We start from the raw sequence: 22,649 nt of genomic DNA on the forward strand, positions 1-22,649 counted from the left end.
ATCGTCGCCTATTCCAAAGGGTTTGCGTGCTCCGCTGGGGCAGGTGCAGTGTGTCTGTTCGAGAAGACAGAGGAAAAGGATGTCTATAGGAAAACCAGGGAGATCAGGGTAAGAAAGGGGTTTGGGGGAGGTGTGTTACAGAGATTTCCTTTAATGCATCAGTTTGTCAGATTTTCTTTGTTTGAAGGAGTGGACGTAGTTCTCTACATGCATGCAGAGTTGTTGGTTTTTCACACCTGCAGTGGGAACATTTTTAACGATGAATTGATCTATATATTGAATTGTTAACAATACCAGATGTGTTATAACAAGTAACATATAATTATAATTGTAAAATAAACAAATCTCAGAATTACAAACAGGACAAACAATTTTGGAAGAATTGGAGGTGGTACATGCCGCATGTGAACCATTAAGAGGTTGTATATTTGTGAATATTATCTGCAGATGACCCATACAGATAGGTTACTGCATTGATTTTACATTGAAAAGACCTGTATTTGTTCTGTGTCACAAGAAATGTAAGATATTTGACACATTTCAGTGCATGTGTAGTACATATGGTATGGTGCGCAGTTGTTCCCAGATGGGAATATGATTGTTTGGCATCAGTCTAAGTAAACAATCTGCATAACCTGTATCAGCTTGTGTGGCTGTGCTCTTTCTGTAGTGAGTGTGGCTGTGCGTCTCTCGCAGATTCCCCAGGACTTGCACAGTCACAAGCCGAGCCACGCGGAGCAGCAGCAGTTTGCAGCTCTTTGTATCAGCCCCTCCGAGGAGACCCTGGTTGGCAGTACAGACCGTGGGCAGCTCTACAGCATCACCCTCTCCTCCGTGGAGATGAGCAGGGTAGGTGTGGACATTGTGTACGCTGTGCCAGGGGGGTCTACCCTGCTCCTGGAGAGAAACAATCCTGCAATTTCGGGCTGTAACAAGGATGGGGTGTTTTACACACAGTGTATCTCTGAATGAAGAGTGAAGGCTCGGCGGTGTTAATGTTTGTGGTGTGTTGCTGTTCACTGTTCAAGGGGGAGCAGGCGAAGTTTGAGTTCCTGTCCTACTCCTTTCACTACGGCATTATCACTGGCCTGGACATCTGTATCCGCAAACCGCTGATCGCCACCTGCTCTCTGGACCGATCCGTTCGCATCTGGAACTATGAGACCAGGTGAGGAAGAGCGTGCAGTAATCTGCTGACTCAATTTACGAGCAAGTATGTCTTCCAACATGACTGCTGCTAAGTGTGGCATGCAGACAGGCAGATGTACAGACACAGAGACACCTTGATATATATGTGTATATATATATATATATATATATATATATATATATGTGTGTGTGTGTGTGTGTGTGTGTGTATATATATATAATATATATATATAATATATATATATTATATATATTATACCCACAATCCCCAAATAAAACGTGACAAACATATCTCAGTGCCAAAGACCGAAACGAAAGACCTTCTGGATGAATTAAATGATAAATTAATATAGCAGTGTGCAGATTTATTACAGCACCTCAAGATTTGTCATTTGTATCCTTTATATACCTACCTGCATGAAAACCTCAGGGTGCGAGATTTTCAATTTCTGCTCAGCAATCAGTGATATAGAAACAACAGACACTTGTGTGTGAAAATGTGTTAGACCACTTTGTGCTTTAGTTAGGCATCTTAAACAGCTTTTAAAAAGTCTCCTGCATTTTACCATTTGTGGCTATGTGTTGAACTACAGAAGCAATGGGGTGTTCTAATACATGTGCACACTGCTGAACTACAGAAGAAATGGGGTGTTCTAATATATGTGCACACTGTTGAACTACAGAAGCAATGGGGTGTTCTAATACATGTGCACACTGCTGAACTACAGAAGCAATGGGGTGTTCTAATACATGTGCACACTGCTGAACTACAGAAGCAATGGGGTGCTCTAATACATGTGCACACTGCTGAACTACAGAAGCAATGGGGTGCTCTAATACATGTGCACACTGCTGAACTACAGAAGCAATGGGGTGCTCTAATACATGCGCACACTGCTGAACTACAGAAGCAATGGGGTGCTCTAATACATGTGCACACTGCTGAACTACAGAAGCAATGGGGTGCTCTAATACATGTGCACACTGCTGAACTACAGAAGCAATGGGGTGCTCTAATACATGTGCACACTGCTGAACTACAGAAGCAATGGGGTGCTCTAATACATGTGCACACTGCTGAACTACAGAAGCAATGGGGTGCTCTAATACATGTGCACACTGCTGAACTACAGAAGCAATGGAGTGCCCTAATACATGCGCACACTGCTGAACTACAGAAGCAATGGGGTGCTCTAATACATGTGCACACTGTTGAACTACAGAAGCAATGGGGTGCTCTAATACACATGCACACTTCTGGACATGTCTATATGCTGTTTTGTTTTGCCCAGCTCTCTGGAGCTGTATAAGGAGTTCCAGGAGGAGGCTTACAGCATCACCCTCCACCCGTCCGGTCTCTTCATACTCGTGGGGTTCACCGACAAGCTGCGACTCATGAACCTGCTGATTGATGACATCAGGACATTCAGAGAGTTCACAGTGAGGGGCTGCAGGGAGGTCAGTATGTGTGAGTGACTGTGTGTGTGTGCGTGTGAGGAAACGTGTGGACATCGAACTGATGTAAAGTAAAAGTGGGAGTATTTGTAACATTTAAGCCTAGTTGTGAAGAATGCTTGGAAGAGCAAGCAGATTAATCAAAGCTGAGAAAAAAGTTTGTAACGTTACATCAAACACCTCTTCTGCCAGTAGGACTGGGTGCTCTTCTATTGCAGATTCAGGACAATGGAGTGATGCAGAAGAGCCAATGAAATACTCTCTTCATAAAAGGCATTCTAAATTTATACAAGCAGAGGGATGAAATACATGTTAACTTAATTATTATTATTCTTGTTGTTGCTATAAACTGTTTTCCATGTATTGAATTGAGTTGGGTAGGGACAACCAAGCTGTGTATTAATCATAACAATTTCTCCTTTAAAAACATACTAATTGTACAATGTCTTCTTGGAGTAATTCATGTTTGAAAAACGATCTTGGAGCCTCAGCATTTAAGCCTTTTGTGCTTTCGTCCTCAGTGTGCTTTCAGCAATGGGGGGCATCTGTTTGCTGCAGTGAACGGAAATATCATCCATATCTACTCTTCAACAACGTTTGAAAACATCCTCAACCTGAAGGGCCACAACGGGAAGGTAAGAGCCCTCTGCAAGGTCTGGGCAGCTAGTGCCACCCTTTAACTTAAAATCAATGACTGTGTGCTACATAGTTTCTGACATAACTGTCTATCTACCTTAAACTTAAGTAAAAGTTACTATTTCAACAGCAGGTCATTCAGAGAGCAAGGGACAGTGTGAAATAGTACTGTAGTTATATGAACAAATCAGGAGGTCCTTGTCTACAATCTCTAGTAACCAACTGATTCACATGTGTGACATTAGAGACATGACTAGACGTTCAAAAAGCATCTCTATAAAGATGTGTGAATATTACCTATTTGGTAGAATCCAGAGATTCCAAAGGGTTTGTTTGCTTGCCTGAAAGGTGAACTCGGTCCGCAGGTGCGTTCCATTGTGTGGAGTCCTGATGACAGCAGGCTGGTGTCCTGTGGGATGGATGGGGCCGTCTACGAATGGAACACCATCACCAGCAAAAGGGAGTCGGAGAGCGTGCTGAAATCCTGCAGCTACACTAGCATCACCATCTCGCCAGATGCCAAGACCTTCTTTGCTGTTGGTTCTGACTGTACCCTGAAAGAGATTACTGACTCCCAGGTAAACCGCTCAACTTGAGCCATGTTATCTTTCTGAGTTATTGTCACAAGGCTGGCTGAGTGGTGACGTCAGACCCGGAACAATGACACACAGGACAGAGACGTGGAGTTTTGGTAAAGCTGAGCGCTTGCTTGCACTCAGCATTTAATAAATGAACAAACAGAAAATAAAGATGCTGAACAAAACAGAACACGGCACTTGAGCCAAAATAAATAGACAAACAAAATGAACAGACACTAAAAAACAGGGCACGAACACTAAACAGTCAAGTACAGAGACTCGATTGCTAATCAATCATTCAGTTGGAGTCTCGGTACAACTGCATGTGAATTAATAAAGTGCAATTCCCCGTGCTCGCATATTATTACATTTTACCTGCACGTAAAGTGCTGTGCAATCCTTGTACCTAAATACAAATATACATTTTAAACCCACTCATGTTACACAGACCCATTTATATCCCGTGTTCCAATGATTATACACCAACATTAACACACTACACGTAATACAACACAAATAAATAGCCCAGGGGCGGGCACTTTGCCACAGTTATCCTTTGACTGTGTACTCTGTGATGTTCTGTAGTTGTTTGCCATGCATTTCCCTAATGCACAAAGTTTCATAGCCTGCGAAACAGCCTGTGGTTCACAATATTGCGACTTTTAACTTCCTGATAAACAAGGTTAATAGAAAATGTTGTTTTGCTCATTTCATTGGGGGGGGGGGTCCTTCTCCTTTCTTAGTGCCATTAAGACAAAAAGGTGTTTGATGACTCACACAAATGAAACCTCGTCTTCCTTCCTTGCTGTCTCAGATCCTGCGTGAAGTTCACTCTGATGATGTTGCGTACACCACTGTAGTGATGTCCCACTCGGGAAGGATGATTTTCACTGGCACAGCCACAGGAACCATCCGAGCTATGAAATACCCGCTGCCAATACAGAAAGAGTGGAATGAGTATCAGGGCCATGCTGCACCTGTTACGAAGGTGCGTTTCCAACCAGGCCGTTGTGTATAATGGAAAAAAAAATGTCATTAGTGGAGAGTTTCATCCCCTGTGGGGATGCATATCCCCTGGCTTTGCCATGAATCTACTGGAAGCGCCCCCTACATCAGTAAGTCAACCTGCAATAAAGACAACAGCTGTTCAATGCAGAAAGACAGTGGGTGAAACAGCTTATTGTTATTATTCCCTCTTCAGATGGCCATCACACACGATGACCAGTTCCTGCTCACTGTATGCGAGCATGGATGCCTGTATATCTGGAGGATAATCGATAAGGAAGGGCGGGGCTTGAAACGAGAGAAGGAGGTCGTCTATGCGGAGGAGATTCTCATCACCAAGTCAGACCTCGAGGAAAAGGTACCAGGGTTGATTATACTGTCTGTCTGTCTGTCTGACTGCCGGGCTGTCCTCCGGTCTTCCGGTCTGCCTTTCTATCTGTCACTCTCTAAATATCTGTGTGTTAACTTAGGGGTAGAATGACTTCTTTGACAAACAGTAGAGTCGAATAGTTGACTACTTTAAAATATATATTAGTACATTATGTATTTGATAATGTCTGGTGCTCAATTTGTGTACATACTGTTTTGCAAATGTCTTTTAAGCTTTTAAGTTATACAAATATTTATTAATGTTCTAAAAAAGTAATTATTATGTAACAGATTGCGCTTACATCCTCCTGGAACCGCGCACTTGACAGTTACTTTTTTTCATTCTGACAGCTGAATACAATTAAAGTATCAACTTTTCTAGTTCGCTATTCGTGTAGACTTTAAACACACACACAGACATTAGTGGACTGCCAGTTTCTGAGGTTGACTTGTCGACTGCTCGGTGCTGCCCCTGTGTTAAAGTTTCCTTTGTTTGCACCCTCTGCAGAACCAGGTCATGACAGAACTGAAGACCAGGGCTGAAGAGCTGAAAATGGAGAATGAGTACCAGCTCAGACTAAAGGACATGAACTACAACGAGAAAATCAAAGAGCTGACGGAGAAATTCATCCAAGAAATGGAGTCGCTGAAAACCAAGAACCAGGTAAGCAGTCAGACGGGCTGTGTTTTAAAAAAGCTGTGAACCAGGGACTGTAAAACATAAAAGATCCTTAAACATACTCAATCATCAAGCATTAAACAATCAATCTTTAAACTGAGCTCGTAAGCCAGTTACTGTACTGTAAAGTGTCCTGTTTTCTTCTTTGTAAAGGTTCTCAAAACGGAGAAGGACAAGCAGGAGCTGAATCATGAAAAGGAGATAGCCGACGTAGTGGAGAGACACTCCAAGGAGCAGCAGGACCTGGGTACGGCCGCTGGGCATCTAGAGCAGTTCAGACCAGTGGTGCAGTGAAGCTGGAAAAATTCATCTAGATTAAGCAGTCATGATAGGCAAAGCATCAGATCAGAAAGGCTGATTACTATATGAAGCCATTATATAAGTTTGTCATATTTAAAGCATAGCAAAGTGTGATAAAGCATGTTAAGGCATAGGCAAGCATTGTAGTGTTCAGAGGGGTACGGTAAAGCATAGAAACTGCAAAATGACTGTGCCAAATTACCGTGCTAAACTTATGCACAGGAAGAGTTTTTTTTTTCCTTCCTTTTTGGCCTGTAGAGTCTAATCTTTGTCCTGACATTGTTCTCTTGTAGAAGCTGCCAACAACCAGAAGCTGATGCTGGAGTATGAGAAGTACCAGGAGCTGCAGATGAAGTCCCAGCGAATGCAGGAGGAGTATGAGAAGCAGCTCCACGAGATGGAGGAGAGCAGGACCCTGGCGCTGGAGGAGCTGACCGAGTATTACGAGGCCAAGCTGCAGGATAAACTGGTCCTGATAGACCAGGTAGGGGTCTTACACAACAGCGAGTTTCAACCAGATTCAACTAGTGTGTGTGTGGTCGTGCCAGGACCCACCAATAAAGCAGGTCTCAGTGAACACTCAACACTGGGTTACTGTGCAGGGAGTGCACAGGTCAATTTAGAGACACCCTTAGAATAAGGCTGTGGCTGTGGGCTTGCATTATGACTGCAGATCTTCTTGCGTTTTGGACGACAGAACTTTTTAAATGACGCTGTGCTCACAAGAAGACAGTATACTTTAAGATATAGGGTCAGCTGTGCATAATAACTTACAGGCATGGAAATAAGACCCCTATTGCATAGCAGTTTCACCCATTCCAGGTTGTAATAGGACTTTGGTTAGCCTCGGTGGGTAACATGCTCAGGTGTGTCTCATTAAACTCCCTGTAAAACCAGGAATGGATAAAACTGTTATTCCACACCTATGTAGAAGTCAGTGCCTGGTCTAAAAAGGAAAGTGTGATGATGAAACCGCTGTTTTCTGTCCCGCAGTGTCAGGATGAGTCCCGGCAGCAGGTTCGAGAGTTTGATGAGTCCAAGAAGCAGATGGAAGAGGACGGGGACCGCGAGATCCAGGACATTAGGATTAAGTATGAGCGGCAGCTGAGAGACGAGAAAGAGACCATCCTCCGACTGAAGGGGGAGACGGGCCTCATGAGGAAAAAGGTAACGCTTGTATAGCACTCAGTAGTAAGAGAACACTTGAGCGTTTCTCAAGCAAACAACCCCAGAGAGTCCGACAATCAAAACAGACTGCTGTGTCAAACCCTGACCAGCAAGTCTTTGTATTTCTCCTTTAGACGAGTGAAAGAAAATTCAAGAGGAAAGGGTTTGTCTGGAATATATATATATATATAAACATACAAAACTATTTAAGAAGACTGTTTGTAAACATCACAGTGTTTTCATGTAATGTGGCTTACGTGTGTATGTTTTTTCCTTTGTTTTTGTTCTTCTGGTCTCCTCAGTTCAGCAGCTTGCAGAGAGAGATTGATGAACGGATGTCAGAAATCGAGAGGATGAAGGCAGAGCATAATAAACTGCAGTCAGTCATCAAGTCCCTGGAGAAAGACATCATGGGGCTGAAGAAAGAGATCCAGGAGCGAGACGAAACGATCCAGGACAAGGTGGGGGCCATGGCAAGAGCCTGAACAATGCTAATGGTTGCTTTATAGCAACTCGCTCACACAGAATCACCATCCCAAGAAGAGAATTCACTTGCCCTGTTCACACTACCTAAATAATGCACAAGCACCATGTTTAAAAAACAAATTGTGAATGAAGTGAACAGCAGCAATGTGTGTGTGTGTTTCAGTGCGTGTTGATCATGCATCTTTTAAAAGTAGATCATGGTAAAAGCTTGGCAAGCGATTAAACACAGTAAGATCAAAGCGATAGCCTGGCAAAGAACACTGGTGCAACAATTAGAAATTCCCCACACGAGTTATTGAAGTGGAACTTTATTTAAATGTAGGATATTAGTTTAGTCTCAGTTGGTATTGTGATTATAGCTAAATATCACACAGCTGGTGTCTATGAAAAGATCAGCCCTGGGGAAATCTGTGGGAATAGGATGCTTCATCCCAAAGGTGTTTCCTTAGTTAAACATCGGCAGGAAATGAACAGGATGTTTTTCTTTACACTTTAGGAAACTTTTTCGTGCTCAAAACAAAAAAAAATCTTTGTTGATAATACTGGAAAGGAAAATACTCTCCCAGTACTAAATGCTAGTGTGATGTAGCTGAATGTAATGAATGTGTTATTGATCTCCTTCATTAATATGTATCCCAGCCATATTCTTCCATTGTAGGTTTGTGAATGGTTATTAAACAGTGGTGTGGAATGAATGCCTCCATTGTTTCTGATTGCAGGAGAAACGCATATATGACCTGAAGAAGAAAAACCAAGAGCTGGAGAAGTTCAAGTTTGTGCTGGATTATAAAATCAAAGAACTGAAGAAGCAGATTGAACCCAGGGAGAATGACATTAAAGAAATGAAAGAACAGATCCAGGAGGTAAAGAGGTGTCGCTGTGTAGTGTTGCAGTTAGTGTTGCATCAGACTCTTTCTGCATTGTGCATACTCTGTAATATGCAGCCTGAAGCAAGTAGCAACCTTATATTGCATGGAGATAATAGCATAATCTTATTGTAAGTAAATCAATCAAATAAATAGATAAATAATATCGAAAACTACTACTACTACTAGTATTCATAATAATAATGATCCTCGTCCTTACTACTACTACTAATAATAATCATAATACTATAAGATGTTCTGTTTTGACAGATGGAGGCGGAATTAGAGCGTTTCCTCAAACTAAACACACAGCTGGAGCTGAATGTCACCGAACTGAAGCAGAAGCTGAAAGCCACAGACACGGAGATGCACAAGAACATGTCCAGGGTAAGCACAGACTCGGAAATGCACAAGAACATGTCCAGGGTAAGCACAGACTCGGAGATGCACAAGAACATGTCCAGGGTAAGCACAGACTCGGAAATGCACAAGAACATGTGCAGGGTAAGCACAGACACAGAGATGCACAAGAACATGTGCAGGGTAAGCACAGACACGGAGATGCACAAGAACATGTGCAGGGTAAGCACAGACTCGGAGATGCACAAGAACATGTGCAGGGTAAGCACAGACTCAGAGATGCACAAGAACATGTCCAGGGTAAGCACAGACTCGGAGATGCACAAGAACATGTGCAGGGTAAGCACAGACTCAGAGATGCACAAGAACATGTGCAGGGTAAGCACAGACTCAGAGATGCACAAGATGTCCAGGGTGAGGGCTTCACTGATGCACTCAGGCCCCTTTTACCTGGCTTTTCATTACGAGATGCAGGACTACAGGTACCAGGAACCATTGCAATGAGAGTTAAACAAAATGAACAGTCTTAAACTGCCCCTAAACTGAACCTGGAGCCATGTCTTCAGCGTTACTTTTGCTGTATAAGTACTGTGTGTCCCTTTCCTCTTTGCATCTTAGAGACAGGGACACACTTCAAACATCTAAAGGCATCAAAAGGGGGTTGACCTATTTTCACTCCATTACTGAGTATTGGGGACGAGGCCACTTTGAAGACTTGTTCAAAGGATCCTTCTTTCAGTACAAGGCTTCTCTGTTAGCAAGCACATCTGCTCGAGTGGAGCAAATGAATAAGTGTAAATGTAATCCATCGAGGAGTAAGCATGTAACGCTAGTCATTTTCTCTGTTGATCTGTCTCAACAGGTGCGAAACGGGGAGGCGCTAGTGAAGAGGTTCAAGACAGATCTGCACACCTGTGTGGGGTTCATTCAGGAGCCCAAGAAACTGAAGGACTGCATCCGAGATCTCTACGAAAGATACGTCCAGCAGTCAGACGTGGTGAGAGCACCTCGTTTACTCTTAAACACCTCTGCAGAAAACAAGGGAAATACCGTAGGGTGTTGGAGGATGTGCAATTCAGTATTTCTGAAGTGCCATAAATATAATGAAATAATCATATAAAGCATTATCTGTAATTGAAGGGCCCACAATAAATGCATCACACTTTCCTATTATATATATATTAATATAAAATGCAATTTGTTAGCGACATTCATATGGTATCTCGTATTACACAGCTCCTGAAATTGTGGGATTGATAGAAGGGTTGGTGCACCACATGGTAGAAGGTGGAGAAGCTGTGGGGAGTTCTTGAAAAAGTTAAAAAAGACACAAATGTAGGCTCCCCATGCTAGACTCTAACCTGTCCGGGTTTTGTGTGGAGCTGACGCCGCTGTCTTGGTGTTTCAGGTGGAGATTGTGGGAGTCGATGCGGATATCCAGAAAGAGTATGCACGCCAGAGAGAGCACCTGGAGGGAACCGTCGCCTCACTGCAGAAAAAACTGACCAAGGACTCAGAGATTCACAGGGCTGACAACATCAGAATCATGCAGGTGAGAACAGAGTTCCAGATATGTCTTTGCAATGCCCAAGTTACACTACCCTGAACATCTAGTAGGCTACCTGCCAGGCATGGGGACCTCATGTTTGCAGATGATATGGATGTCACGGTTTGTGGTTGTTTATGGATTTAAGAATGCAAATCTTTCATACAAATCAAACAAAACTATTCTGTGTGGTAATCCCTTGTGAACGATGGATTTGTTATTTTCTGTTAACCAGGAAAACGTCACACTAATTAGAGAAATCAATGAGCTGAGGCGGGAGCTGAAGGTGACTCGAACACACCTTCACGATCTCGAGGTAGAAACCCGACTCAACAGAAAGAAAGGGAAGCAGAGCTCCACAGAACCCAGAGGTACGCATTGCGCTGTAATCATGCCTCACAATTATGAGCAGCTCTCCTGTATAATGAGCAGCACTTAAAACAAGTGTGCAGTGGAGTGCTGTATAACAAGAAGCTGCAGTATGTATGATTTACAATGCAGCTGGTACATAGTGCGATGACATGTTTCACACTGGAGCTACAGCACTGAAAATTCAGACCATGCCAGACCTCAGAAACTCAGAGATTCAGACCATGCCAGACCTCAGAAACTCAGAGATTCAGACCATGCCAGACCTCAGAAACTAAGGATAGCTGCAGCTGGCCAGTCCTAATTCAAATTTTTTTTATTAATTGTGATAAAAAAAATCTCAAGCTTTCAAGACCTCAGAGGTCTCTTCTTCAGGTAGGTATTGTAGAGGATGTTTTCTCATTAATTCTTCATTAACAACCCAACAGCAAAATGAAATCAAAATGTTACCCATCTACACAACTGTTTAAAACGTAAAAGGTAATGGAATTTCACAAAAGATATATATATATATAAAAAAAAAACAACAGCACCCTTTCCAGAATTAAAACAGTATGCAAAGCCAGTATTCAGAATTGCAGAATATAGTGCTGGATAAGGCCCTAATGTCACAGTTCACTTGCAACTGAAAATGCACAAAAGCAACTAAAGATCACAGATTAAAAATACATCACAGTATCTAAAACTGTTTAGTGATTAACTGTTTAATATTACCATAGCTTGTCTCGTTCGCTTTGTTTTTGCTGCATTTTCGTCATGTGAAACTGGAGGAAGCGCTGTGTAACTGCACAATAAAAACAGAGTGATTTGGCATGCAAGGGAACTATATAATTTGTTATATATAACGACTGACGTGTATCTGAGTGTCGTATATCCAAATATATATATATATATACATACAGCACAGACGCAAATTATGGAAGCAACAAATGATTTAAAGCAAGGCTCGGGGTGGAGATTGCTGTTCCCATTTTTCCTCACTCAGGCTGCTTGCTCACTCAGTATCCTGGTATCTGTGAATCGATAATCGTTTCCTTTCTGTGTGCAGTGCGCTCTACTGGTGATCGCAGCCACACAGAGACCAGGCTGAACTTCGAGGAGGAGGCGGAGAGGATCATTGAGCTGCAGCGGCTGCAGATCCAGCATCTCCGAGATCAGACCCACACCCAGGAGCAGAGCTACACCATGCGGCCCCTGTCTGGAGGCAAACTCCCTGCACTCACAGCCTGAGCAGCTGAGATCAACAACACAACATGCAGATAAACACACCCCCTGTACTCACAAGCAACAGATAAACACACCCCCTGTACTCACAAGCAACATATAAACACACCCCCTGTACTCACAAGCAACAGATAAACACACCCCCTGTACTCACAAGCAACAGGTAAACACACCCCCTGTACTCACAAGCAACAGATAAACACACCCCCTGTACTGACATGCAACAGGTGAACACACCCCCTGTACTCAAAAGAAACAGGTGAACACACCCCCTGTACTCAAAAGAAACAGGTAAACATACCCCCTGTACTCACAAGCAACAGGTAAACACACCCCCTGCACTCACAAGCAACAGATAAACACACCCCCTGTACTCACAAGCAACAGATAAACACACCCCCTGTACTCACAAGCAACAGGTAAACACACCCCCTGTACTCACAAGCAACAGGTAAACACACCCCCTGTACTCACAAGCAACAGATAAACACACCCCCTGTACTCACAAGCAACAGATAAACACACCCCCTGTACTCACAAGCAACAGGTGAACACACCCCCTGTACTCAAAAGAAACAGGTGAACACACCCCCTGTACTCACAAGGACTGCTGAAAAATATATATTCTTTAGATTTGCTGCTGTTGTCTTTTTTTATGATTTACAAGAGATTTGGTTTGTTTTTTTGGCCATGTTAATTAAGGTGATGGTGATAATAATGTAGATCTGAAGAGTGTGTATCTTCCAGTCATGCTGTGTGCTACAGTCATGTTAAACTAAGCATTTTACCAAATCACTACAGCTTTTAGGCAGTTGAACGAATTACTGTGTGCAGTTTTGTAGTCATTTGGTCAAAACTTATAAGCAACTAGAATTAACAACAGGCAGAAAACACAAGAACATGTTGAAGTTAAAATCAATCAGACCTGAATTAAAACCAATAATTTTGATTTAAGAGGCCCTAGCATGTTTTTCATTAGATTTTAAATCTGCTAAAAGTATGACAGTGACATGTGCGGATTAAGTTTAATTAGCAGATCTAAGTCTCTCCGTCTGCGATGTCTCGGTTTCACCACTAGAGGGGGCCAGTAGTGCCCACTCGCCACAGCAGGTACTGCATGCCGGTAAACAGCAGGAAACTATTACCCTTATTCAGGGCGAAATGCGAACGAAAATGTGGAAGCTGAGTGGGCCACAGGTCAGCAAAGCTGTTGATTTCAGCAGGGTTCGCTGTTAGACTCATGCGAATGCCAGGGCATGGGTTAATGACTTGTTTACAAGCATGAGGAAACATTATAGTTCTATTCTCACGTACGGCTTACTGATATTTAAACTAAGAACAGGAAATTGGCACGGAGAAGCTGACGCTCCCGAGGAATGGAAGGGGGAGAGGGGGTCGCTGCCTATGCTCTGGGTGTTAATGAAGTTTGATAAATGGAAGTAACGTTGGCTGGACCTGGGTTGTTTGCAATGACGGTGTCTGTATAGAAACTGTGTTCACAGATGATTTTAAAAGGTATCCAGTCAGTAAACTGCTCATTACCTACAATCACTTTGCATTGGACCAAGCGGTATCGAACCCAGTGAAAAACGAATTGCGGTGAACTTCCCAAGATAAATCGTTAGCGTTCATACCATGCAATTATACTGTTTGAAGTAGTCAGTAATGAGAGGCAGTGTGCCTGCTGTTTGCAATCTGAGCTGCAGGAGCTGTGTAATGCTGCAGCGTTGCGTGGAAATGAAGGCAGGCTCACACAGGTATTTCAGCTATTCGTTTATCAAAAGAGTAAGACATGCAACCACAACATATTAAATGTTAAAAGTGAATACCGCATAAAACCATCGGAACAGCTATATAAATAGCATATACAGTGTGTGCAGAATTTCAATGACGCAACGAACAACGTCAGTGTCCTTCAGCTGGTACAAAAACAGACTTGCATTACAGGAACTTCCCTTAAAAATAAACACGGCAATGTTCATGTTAGCTGTGCAGTTTTCCCATGCTTTCCTCTTGGTTATTCTATGCCAGGTTTCATTTTCCAATATACGTTACTGCACCTCTGTGCTTCACCATCCTACACTTTGCCGTGCTTTTGCTATGGGGGGTTAATAATGGTTGGTTTAATGTAAGGCAGCATGTAACACACGATGACAAGTGCTACACTCTTAATGGCTCTCTTCCTGATTATTTATAAACAGGTTTAGTCTGGTTCGTGGTGAAGGGTCATTCAAAGCAAACGAAACAGATCGCTTTGCACTGAACTATGCTCCCCCCCCGATCGAGAGCAATACAGACACAGACTCACTTCAGCTCACCTGCACAACAGCGCGCCTCGCCGGAGCATTCGCTCTTCACTTTAGTAGCACCGTTTCCATCCGCTTCTAAAACATTTAAGATATCTGGAAACCGACTCAGAGGCACACAATAACAGGACCACCGTACTACACATCAATCTCGGGAAGCAGAGAAGAGACAATCGCCCGAGAAAACGCAGATCAGGAGGGGCGAGTGAGCCCGTAACAGGACACACACCTGTTTGAATGGCGAAGGTAAGATGTTGCTTGTTCCTTTCTTGGGCACCTGTTCCTGCATCGTCCATGTTTAAAGTGGAGGTTTCATTTGCAAAACAAGATCAAGGCTGGAGCTGCTGCTGCTGCTGTAGTTTATACTGGTGACATACTTGCTGAATACTCGCTGTGGTTGTAAGTACTAGAATGCTAGTAATACATATAGTTCCTCATGTTACCAGCTCAGATTCGTCAGTGTTTAAAAATATAAGACTTTTTTAAAGGATTAATCTTTTATAAGAAACCCACAGATAAATATATATATATATATATATATATATATATATATATATATATATATATATATATATATATATATATCACACTGTGGTTATCTGCAAAACAGATCAGTCTCAATATTTACTGTGATCTCTTAATGCTTCTTAGAAAGTGACTGAAGTCTTTAATTTTTCCTTGGATCTGATATAAGGACTAGGGCGATATTGGAGAAGATTCTTATCTGACGCGGCGACACATATTCTTGCTATAGATAGGTAGATCGAGCGATATTATTTGCTGTTTCATTATATACTGTAACACACTGACTGTTTTCAAACTTATGCTGGAAAGGAACTTGTATCATTTTTTTTGTTTGATTGTTTATGAATTTGTAGTACATTTAAAAGTGGTGTATTAAAATAAGAATGATCACAACACAAACTGCACTGCTGAAAGCCACATTTAAATAGTCTCTTCACTAAAACAAAGAGAAACAAGGAAAAGCGGATCCTGGAATGAGTCCTGCTACAGTATCAGTTCCTGTAAGCTACAGCACATTGCAGTACCTCACAGACTGCAGGACTGGGACTGAGCAGTAATGGAGCAGCGGGTTCTGCCTCTCCCTATCTACAGCACTGCCTTCTCCTGAGCAGTACCCTTTAAGGCGCACAAGAGCAGCGTAACACCAGCTATTAGACAGTGATGTGTACACCATATTAAAATATGCTTTAGGCATGGACTGTCTTACTGTCTACTAGTAAGGGACACTGTTATGTGAAAGTGATACCAGTAGATTAAAATAATTTTCTTTTCGGTCGGCACAGAACAAGCTGTCTTTTAAAGACCAACTGCAGTTGGAAACCAGCTGTCCTTAAAGTCCAGTTGATTTGTGAACAGATTCAGACATTTGGTTTCAGACAAACCTGTTGCATCAGACCAGCTGTTTATAGATGACCGCTTTCATCCACCAGAATCAAGGGTGGCCCTCGTGACAGGTTTGCTCCCAGGGTGTGAGGGGCTGCTGCACCAAAAACAGATAGCGGCATGACCCTGGAACACACATGCGAGCATGCACACCTGTACACGTGCACACATGCACACCCGCACACCTGCATACTGTATTACAAAGATATACAGTCTATTGATATAGATATACATCTCTAAATGAAACATTTCCAGCTCTGACTCTCAGCGGGAAGTTGTTTGGTCTGCCAGTGAGAGCTGTGGACTAATTCGGCAAGTTCCTGGGATTGAATCTGTGTGAACCAGGAAAGGGATGGGAGTTGCATATCATGTAACCTTGCAGTTTCTCTGTCACACGTGAATGTGGAGAACAACAGGGAACAGCCACACTGGAAATGAGAGAACACATCTCCCCAGGAAAACAAGGCTTTTTAAATAAATAACACAGAAATAACTAAGCGCTGCAGTTAAACTTCGTTTTCACAGTGCATTTAAACAATTGTAAAGTAACTTTTAAAATATTGTGGGTCGTTTGCTGTGTAACTGTTTGCAGCATTGTTGTTTAATCAGGAAAGAGAAATCCCAAAAGTAAATACAATCACGTAAAGTGGACTTGTTCCCTGGAGAACTTTTACACACAGTGCATTTCACCTGAGAAACTGAAAGAACACCGAAGAGGTTTACTTTTATTTTGAGCATTGTTTAATTAAAGAAGGCTGCCGCTCAGACGACGGGACTTTAACTGCACAAATATGGGAATCAAATACAAAAGCAGAAAAGAAGAGGAAATCTAAATAAAAAGACTGCTGCCGTGACTGAGACAAGAGAGCATCTTCTCTATAGATACAGATGTACGTGACCACGCCTCAGCTTCTCAAGGAAATGGGCGCAGTGCATCACATATTCTGATATCGTTCTTCGTCTGTCTTTCAGGAAAGTCTGGTGCCCCAAAGAGATTCATGAAGGGTTAAATTCTGCCAAGGCGAGGCAGTGATTTCTCCCATTGTCTCCTTCGAGTGGTGAGGGAGCGGTGAAGAGAGTGAGCAGTCTGTGTCAGGAGCCGGCCCCGTCTGTGTGGGACATGTGCTGAATAAACCCACCGAAGTTGACACAGGACCCCCCTCTCCCCTTCTTCTTCTCTCTTCTCATTCCACAACCTCATATTACAAGGAATCTCAGAGGCATCTCCAATGGCATTTGGCAGAGACAAGCCAAGCAAGGATGCCTGCCAGGGGATCCAAACTCTGCCTGTGTGAAGGAAGAAAAAAAGAAAACAGGAGAGAGCTGAAAAGAAGAAGAGGAGGGAGAGAAAAGATAATCAGTTGAGGATTCAGGGGGTCAGCATTCTGGAGTTTAGTCCTATTCATGGTTCGATATAGCTGGGAAATAGAAAAACATGGAACGTGCTGTAATTTTATTAATGTAGTCCTGATTAAAAAAAAAAAAAAACAACAGTTGTCCTTTTAATAAATACCATTATATTAAAGGGCGACCTGAGTTTTTTTTTTTTTTTTTTTTTTTTTTTTTTTTTTTTCTATTATATATATATATATATATATATATATATATATATATATATATATATATAGTGTAGTTTATAGAGTCCCGAGGATGGTGTATTTATTTAGAGAAACACTATTGAGACTCAGGAACCTCCTAAGGCAATCTCCACTTATTTTTTCTGGTCTCCTTTTGATCTAAAGACCTTTCTGAATTATTTAGCAAGATGATATGAAACTAACAGCAAGGCACTCTTAGAGGAACCTGCTGAATGGACTGGATTCTGTGGGTGTTTGAGTTAATCAGGTCTGCTGGTGTTTGTTTTTTAATTTTTATTTCCGATGGCACACAGAGGTATAAAGTCTTTATCTTTCTTCTGCACTCCTGAATGATTCTCAATCAGGAGTGCCCCTTTTCACTTTCACTGTTTAGTGTGAAAAGGACACATTGATACTTCAAGTCAAAGACATCTGAAATGTTGATAGATCTTTTATTTTTGGAATAGTTGGAATACAATTATTGACCTGCTGTACACGAGGCAATGAGACACTTGGAATGGCTTTGAATCAGACAGGAAATCAGACGGGTTCCCATTTGGTTTTTGAAAACGCATGGGCATTCTGACATTCCTGACTAGGAGGACACATGCAGTAGAAACAAATCTCAGAATCATCTTAATATTTAAACAAGATCAAGAAATATCCAACACGACAGGATTGCTCTTCGGTGGTCAAGGAAACTGTGACCGATTGTTTTTGAATATTGTCGAGGTACTGAAGAATCACAGTGTGCACACACCCCTGCTGAAGAATCACAGTGTGAACACGCCCCTGCTGAGGAATCACAGTGTGCACACACCCCTGCTGAAGAATCACAGTGTGCACACACCCCTGCTGAAGAATCACAGTGTGCACACACCCCTGCTGAAGAATCACAGTGTGCACACGCCCCTGCTGAGGAATCACAGTGTGCACACACCCCTGCTGAAGAATCACAGTGTGCACACACCCCTGCTGAAGAATCACAGTGTGCACACACCCCTGCTGAATCACAGTGTGCACACACCCCTGCTGAGGAATCACAGTGTGCACACACCCCTGCTGAGGAATCACAGTGTGCACACGCCCCTGCTGAAGAATCACAGTGTGCACACGCCCCTGCTGAAGAATCACAGTGTGAGCATGCCCCTGCTGAAGAATCACAGTGTGCACACGCCCCTGCTGAAGAATCACAGTGTGCATGCTGGAATGCATGCCTTATACATGTGAACAACTCTGAGGAAGTGCATCAGATCTTCAGGTGTTGTTCCTTTGATATTCGGTTAGAATTCATTATGGATTTTGCAGCCATTATTTTAAAGTGTTACCAGCCTATTCAGTTCGTGCCTCCCTCAGCAATTTATGCTTCTAATAAGAGACTTTGCTCTTTCAAATCACAAGCCTTCTCAGCAGGGTTGCTCTGTACAGCTGTTTGATTTTGTGGGTTGCTGATGGGAATTCATATGAGCTGCTCCATACCTGACAAGATTAAAAGGTCCTTGCAACAGCGGAAAGCAGCCCTTCTAGATGCTCAGCTCCTTGCATGGTTAACAAAGAAACACTTGGAAGGTAGACCAAAAGCAATGTGTTTCTTACCAAAAACAGTCTCTTCTTTGTCTTAATGGAAAGGTAGGAGAATTGACTGACAGTACAGATCCAGAATAGTCCAGTGCAGGAGATTGTTTTGTGTCATTCCTGTGTATTTCTCTCTGCTACATTGGGGTCCATGGGAGGGTTAAATGCATTAAGAGATGCAATTTTCAGGATCTGTACACCCAAGTACAATTTGCACTAAAAGCAAAATGAAATGGTTTCAAATGTTTCAAAACTATTCGACACACCTTTCAGGTTCTTCTTGCCAGCTTTAAAAAATATTGTCATATTTTTAAATTTTAAATTTTACTTTTTTTTTTTTACATACATTTGTTAATATGAAAGCGTGTTGGAAACACGTCTTTTTTATAAATTGGTATATTTTGTTTTTCCCAGGACTGTGTCGTCATTGTAAGATGTCTGAACTGGCTGATCTCTCTCCACCACGGACCCCGGTGGACCCACAGCAAATCCAGAGGAACATCCTGGAGGAGCAGGTGGAGCTGTGGTGGTTCCAGGATCCCAAGAAATCGATCCTGTGCTACTGCGCCTCGGTACTCCTGATCCTGGGCTGTGGGCTGGGCGGGGTGGGGCTGCTCTCCACCAGTAGCAGCCTGTCCAGTGAGTGGCGGCTGGGCGTGGGCATGGCGCTGTGCCTCCTGGCCTTGGCTGTGCTCCTCAAGCAGCTGCTGAGCTCTGCCATCCAGGACATGAACTGCGTGCGCAGCCGGCAGCGCATCGAGATGCTCCGGAGCGGCGGCGTCTCCGACCACCTCGTCATCCTGGCCACCGGGCTGGTCCTGCTGCTCTGCGGGGCGGTCCTGCTCATCCTGTCCGACTCCAGCGGGCTGCCCAAGCCAGGCTCCGTCCTCAACGAGATGTTCATTTCTGGGGCTGTGCTGGCAGCTGCAGGGGCGGTGACTGTGTTCTCTCTGTTTGCCTACGTTGTCGTCACCAGGCTTCGGAACCCCGCGGGCGGAGGGCAGAGATTCTTGAACGCCGGCCTTGGCATCTTCACCGTCTCTGGAAGGATGGCAGAGAGCGCGAGGGAGACCACCTCCAGCATGGCCAACTTGATTTAACTCTTCTAAAAGTCTGCTGTAGCAGAGGTCCTTGTAAAGGATGTGGTGACTCCATTGTTCCTAGCAGTGATGATGACATCGTTTGTGTGTCTGATTTCCACGTTCCTGCCGCGGTTCTGCTCCGTGAGATATGTGGCTTTGCCGATGGCCATCTTGAGAAGGTCTGGAGTGTGCTGAAGTCGTAACTGCAAAGGGACTTGTGTACTTGATATAAAAGTCAACTGTAACAGAGTTTTCTACGAAGAGGTCTCTGTTATCCCTAAGAGTGCAGTGAGACGAAGATGTGAAATTATTTGTTCACTTTACAATACTATTTATGTATGGTTGAGATTGAATTGTATTATTAGATAAACTGTTTTGGAAATGTACTTGTAAGACAAGAGTACTGTAGAGCACACAGTACCTGTGTACATGTCCGTCTGTCTATTAACACAGCAATATCTCTCTCTATCTCTCGCACACAAACTATTGTTGTGATGAAATATTTGACATAGTTCAAAACCAAGCAACAGTCTGCCCTGGGTCTTGCACATCATGATTTTTGTACTTGTTACAGAGGCATGCATTTTGTCAATGATGTTTATGAAAAGTGCAATAATCAGAAATAGAGAGTTTCAGAAATTTCTTGAGGCACTTTTAATAAATAATATATTGGAGTTATAGTTTGTCAGCCACCAAGGACACTTCTCCCTTCAATTCTTAACACTTCTCCCTCCCAAAGAGGGTCTCAAACCGGGCAAGACAGTTTCATTTATACAGCAGTGTGCAGATGTATGAGAACACCCCATTGCTTCTGTAGTTTTGATTTGTTGTGCATGTGAAACCAAACCACTGGAACTGCAAATTGTCAAATTAGTGATTGTCCAATTTAATTGATAACTTTAATAGACCACACATGTAATAAATTTAAAATAGTCAGAGGAAAGGAACATGTATCCACAAATGGTAAAATGCTGGAGAATTTTTAGAAGTTGTATAAGACGCCTAATTAAAGCTCAAAGTGGTCTAACATTTTCATACACAAGTGGCTATTGTTTCTATATCACTGGTTACTGAGTCGAAGTATAAATTCTCACACCCTTCTTGCAGGTAGCTATATAAAGGATAAACGACCAATCTTGAGTTGTTCTCATATGTTTGTATATGACTGTTTAATGTAACACTAGTTAATTCATGAAAGCAAGTGAGTCACCGCTTGGTGAATACACTGTAGAGTCCAATGTTACCACAGAACCGGGAAGTAATGCTGTACAGTTTATATCCTTGAGGCAGAAAGCCAGAGTTCACGGATCTTGATTCATTGTGTCCTGGTAAAAGATCCCAGAGTGGAGGCTGTATGCTTACCACACAGGCCTCCTTCAAAGTGGGGCTGGCCCATCTTCGTGATACAGGAAATCTAGGAGAGTGTTGATCACCATTTCCTGATTCCCATTCCTAGGGGAAGCTAAATACAGGTGTCATTTAAATGAGATGATAGACACAAATATATTAAACCCCAGTTGCAGTGCTCTGAAGAGTGATGGTCCTCCATGGTTTAGTTGAATTGATTGCACTGCTGTTCAGCATCGATTAATCAACACAAGGTAATCCCTATGGACGTGATTTCCCAATGTGGGTCTTTCAAATTGTAATGCAAAAAATGATAATGTCTAATACAATACTGCAGATGAGATTGCAATGCTGCTAATAAAATGAACAGGGCATGATTCAATCATTTTAGCAGATCAGAATGGCTGTTTTGCAAAGTGATGAAAATGTGAATCCCCCTTGTACATTACAAATGTGATATTTATCGTGTTCAAGTGTTTTTGATATGGTGCAAGTAAAGATTTGAACTTTGCCTTACAGTGTTGTTTACTGAGCTGTATAGACATCTAGCTGGTATGTTCCCAAGAAGAGCCCGTTAAGCAATCTCTCTTGCGTCGGTACCTTGTTAAAATCTTTTCATATCTTTCCCATTGTGACAAAGCTGTTATATATTACAGAATGCAAGGCAGGGGGTGATGACTCATGCGAAACAACATAGGTAAAACACTGTCCCATAGAAATACTGTCTATAAGAGAGATCACCTCAATGGATAATAGTTCTTTCTCATGGTGGGTAGACACAATAGCGATTGTGCCTTAGCAAAACGTCATCTCTCTCTCTCTCTCTCAGCCTGTACTGGTAGCCGACAGGGCAGAGGAGAGACAGCCTGCCCTTTGTCTTGGGCTCAGTGCAGCCTATTGTCAGCAAGCGAGAGGCTCTCACGTGCTGAGAGAGAGACAAGCGCCTCGGGGCCACCGTGCACAGGGACACTGCTGGGATTTCGATTGTAGTATCGGGTGCCAGGCAGCATGTCCAGTGTTTGTGGCAGATGAATGGAAGTCAGGGGACACGGCTGACTTTAGGATCTCAGCGCTGGGATTCCGTTTCCATGCACCTTTGAACTGTAATAAGGCAGTAATTAAGGATTGTATTGCCTCTTATTAGCACAGCAACGTCTTCACCGGTA

At 42.8% G+C, this 22,649-nt stretch overlaps 2 protein-coding genes across 4 annotated transcripts in view; both read left to right on the forward strand.

Annotated features, from left to right (window-relative positions):
- The window catches only part of LOC121326948 (cilia- and flagella-associated protein 57-like), an 18,170-nt gene extending 5,049 nt beyond the window's left edge, over positions 1–13,121 (forward strand). Inside the window, exons 5-23 of the mRNA XM_041270613.1 lie at positions 1–108; positions 697–849; positions 1,029–1,168; positions 2,442–2,607; positions 3,126–3,239; positions 3,606–3,818; positions 4,633–4,806; positions 5,020–5,181; positions 5,701–5,856; positions 6,025–6,118; positions 6,465–6,655; positions 7,165–7,338; positions 7,641–7,799; positions 8,544–8,687; positions 8,961–9,077; positions 9,913–10,047; positions 10,459–10,602; positions 10,832–10,967; positions 12,014–13,121. The exon at positions 1–108 is cut by the window's left edge and continues 58 nt beyond it. Of these exons, the coding sequence (XP_041126547.1) occupies positions 1–108; positions 697–849; positions 1,029–1,168; positions 2,442–2,607; positions 3,126–3,239; positions 3,606–3,818; positions 4,633–4,806; positions 5,020–5,181; positions 5,701–5,856; positions 6,025–6,118; positions 6,465–6,655; positions 7,165–7,338; positions 7,641–7,799; positions 8,544–8,687; positions 8,961–9,077; positions 9,913–10,047; positions 10,459–10,602; positions 10,832–10,967; positions 12,014–12,195 (2,862 nt within the window). The 3' untranslated portion in view covers positions 12,196–13,121. The remainder of the gene's footprint in view (positions 109–696; positions 850–1,028; positions 1,169–2,441; positions 2,608–3,125; positions 3,240–3,605; positions 3,819–4,632; positions 4,807–5,019; positions 5,182–5,700; positions 5,857–6,024; positions 6,119–6,464; positions 6,656–7,164; positions 7,339–7,640; positions 7,800–8,543; positions 8,688–8,960; positions 9,078–9,912; positions 10,048–10,458; positions 10,603–10,831; positions 10,968–12,013) is intronic.
- A 1,355-nt stretch (positions 13,122–14,476) lies between these two features.
- Positions 14,477–21,994, forward strand: LOC121326960 (transmembrane protein 125-like). 3 transcript variants are annotated; one of them, XM_041270637.1, is made up of 3 exons: positions 14,477–14,741; positions 16,875–17,278; positions 19,469–21,994. In XM_041270637.1, the coding sequence occupies exon 3, from the start codon at positions 19,489–19,491 to the stop codon at positions 20,152–20,154; it is 666 nt and encodes a 221-aa protein (XP_041126571.1). In that variant the 5' UTR covers positions 14,477–14,741; positions 16,875–17,278; positions 19,469–19,488; the 3' UTR covers positions 20,155–21,994. The 3 variants fall into 3 exon arrangements, with proteins under 3 accessions (XP_041126571.1, XP_041126570.1, XP_041126569.1); XM_041270636.1 differs by lacking the exon at positions 16,875–17,278; XM_041270635.1 differs by lacking the exons at positions 14,477–14,741; positions 16,875–17,278 and adding an exon at positions 18,493–19,048.
- Positions 21,995–22,649: the final 655 nt, after the last annotated feature.

Source organism: Polyodon spathula, chromosome 14 (genome assembly GCF_017654505.1).
Source record: "Polyodon spathula isolate WHYD16114869_AA chromosome 14, ASM1765450v1, whole genome shotgun sequence".
In the NCBI taxonomy this organism is placed as follows: Eukaryota; Metazoa; Chordata; class Actinopteri; order Acipenseriformes; family Polyodontidae; genus Polyodon; species Polyodon spathula.

Coding starts and splice junctions, on each gene's coding strand:
- LOC121326960 (XM_041270635.1), top strand. CDS start 18,931: ATGGGAATTCATATGAGCTGCTCCATACCTGACAAGATTAAAAGGTCC. Junction 19,049..19,468: donor AACAAAGAAACACTTGGAAG/GTAGACCAAAAG, acceptor TGTTTTTCCCAG/GACTGTGTCGTCATTGTAAG.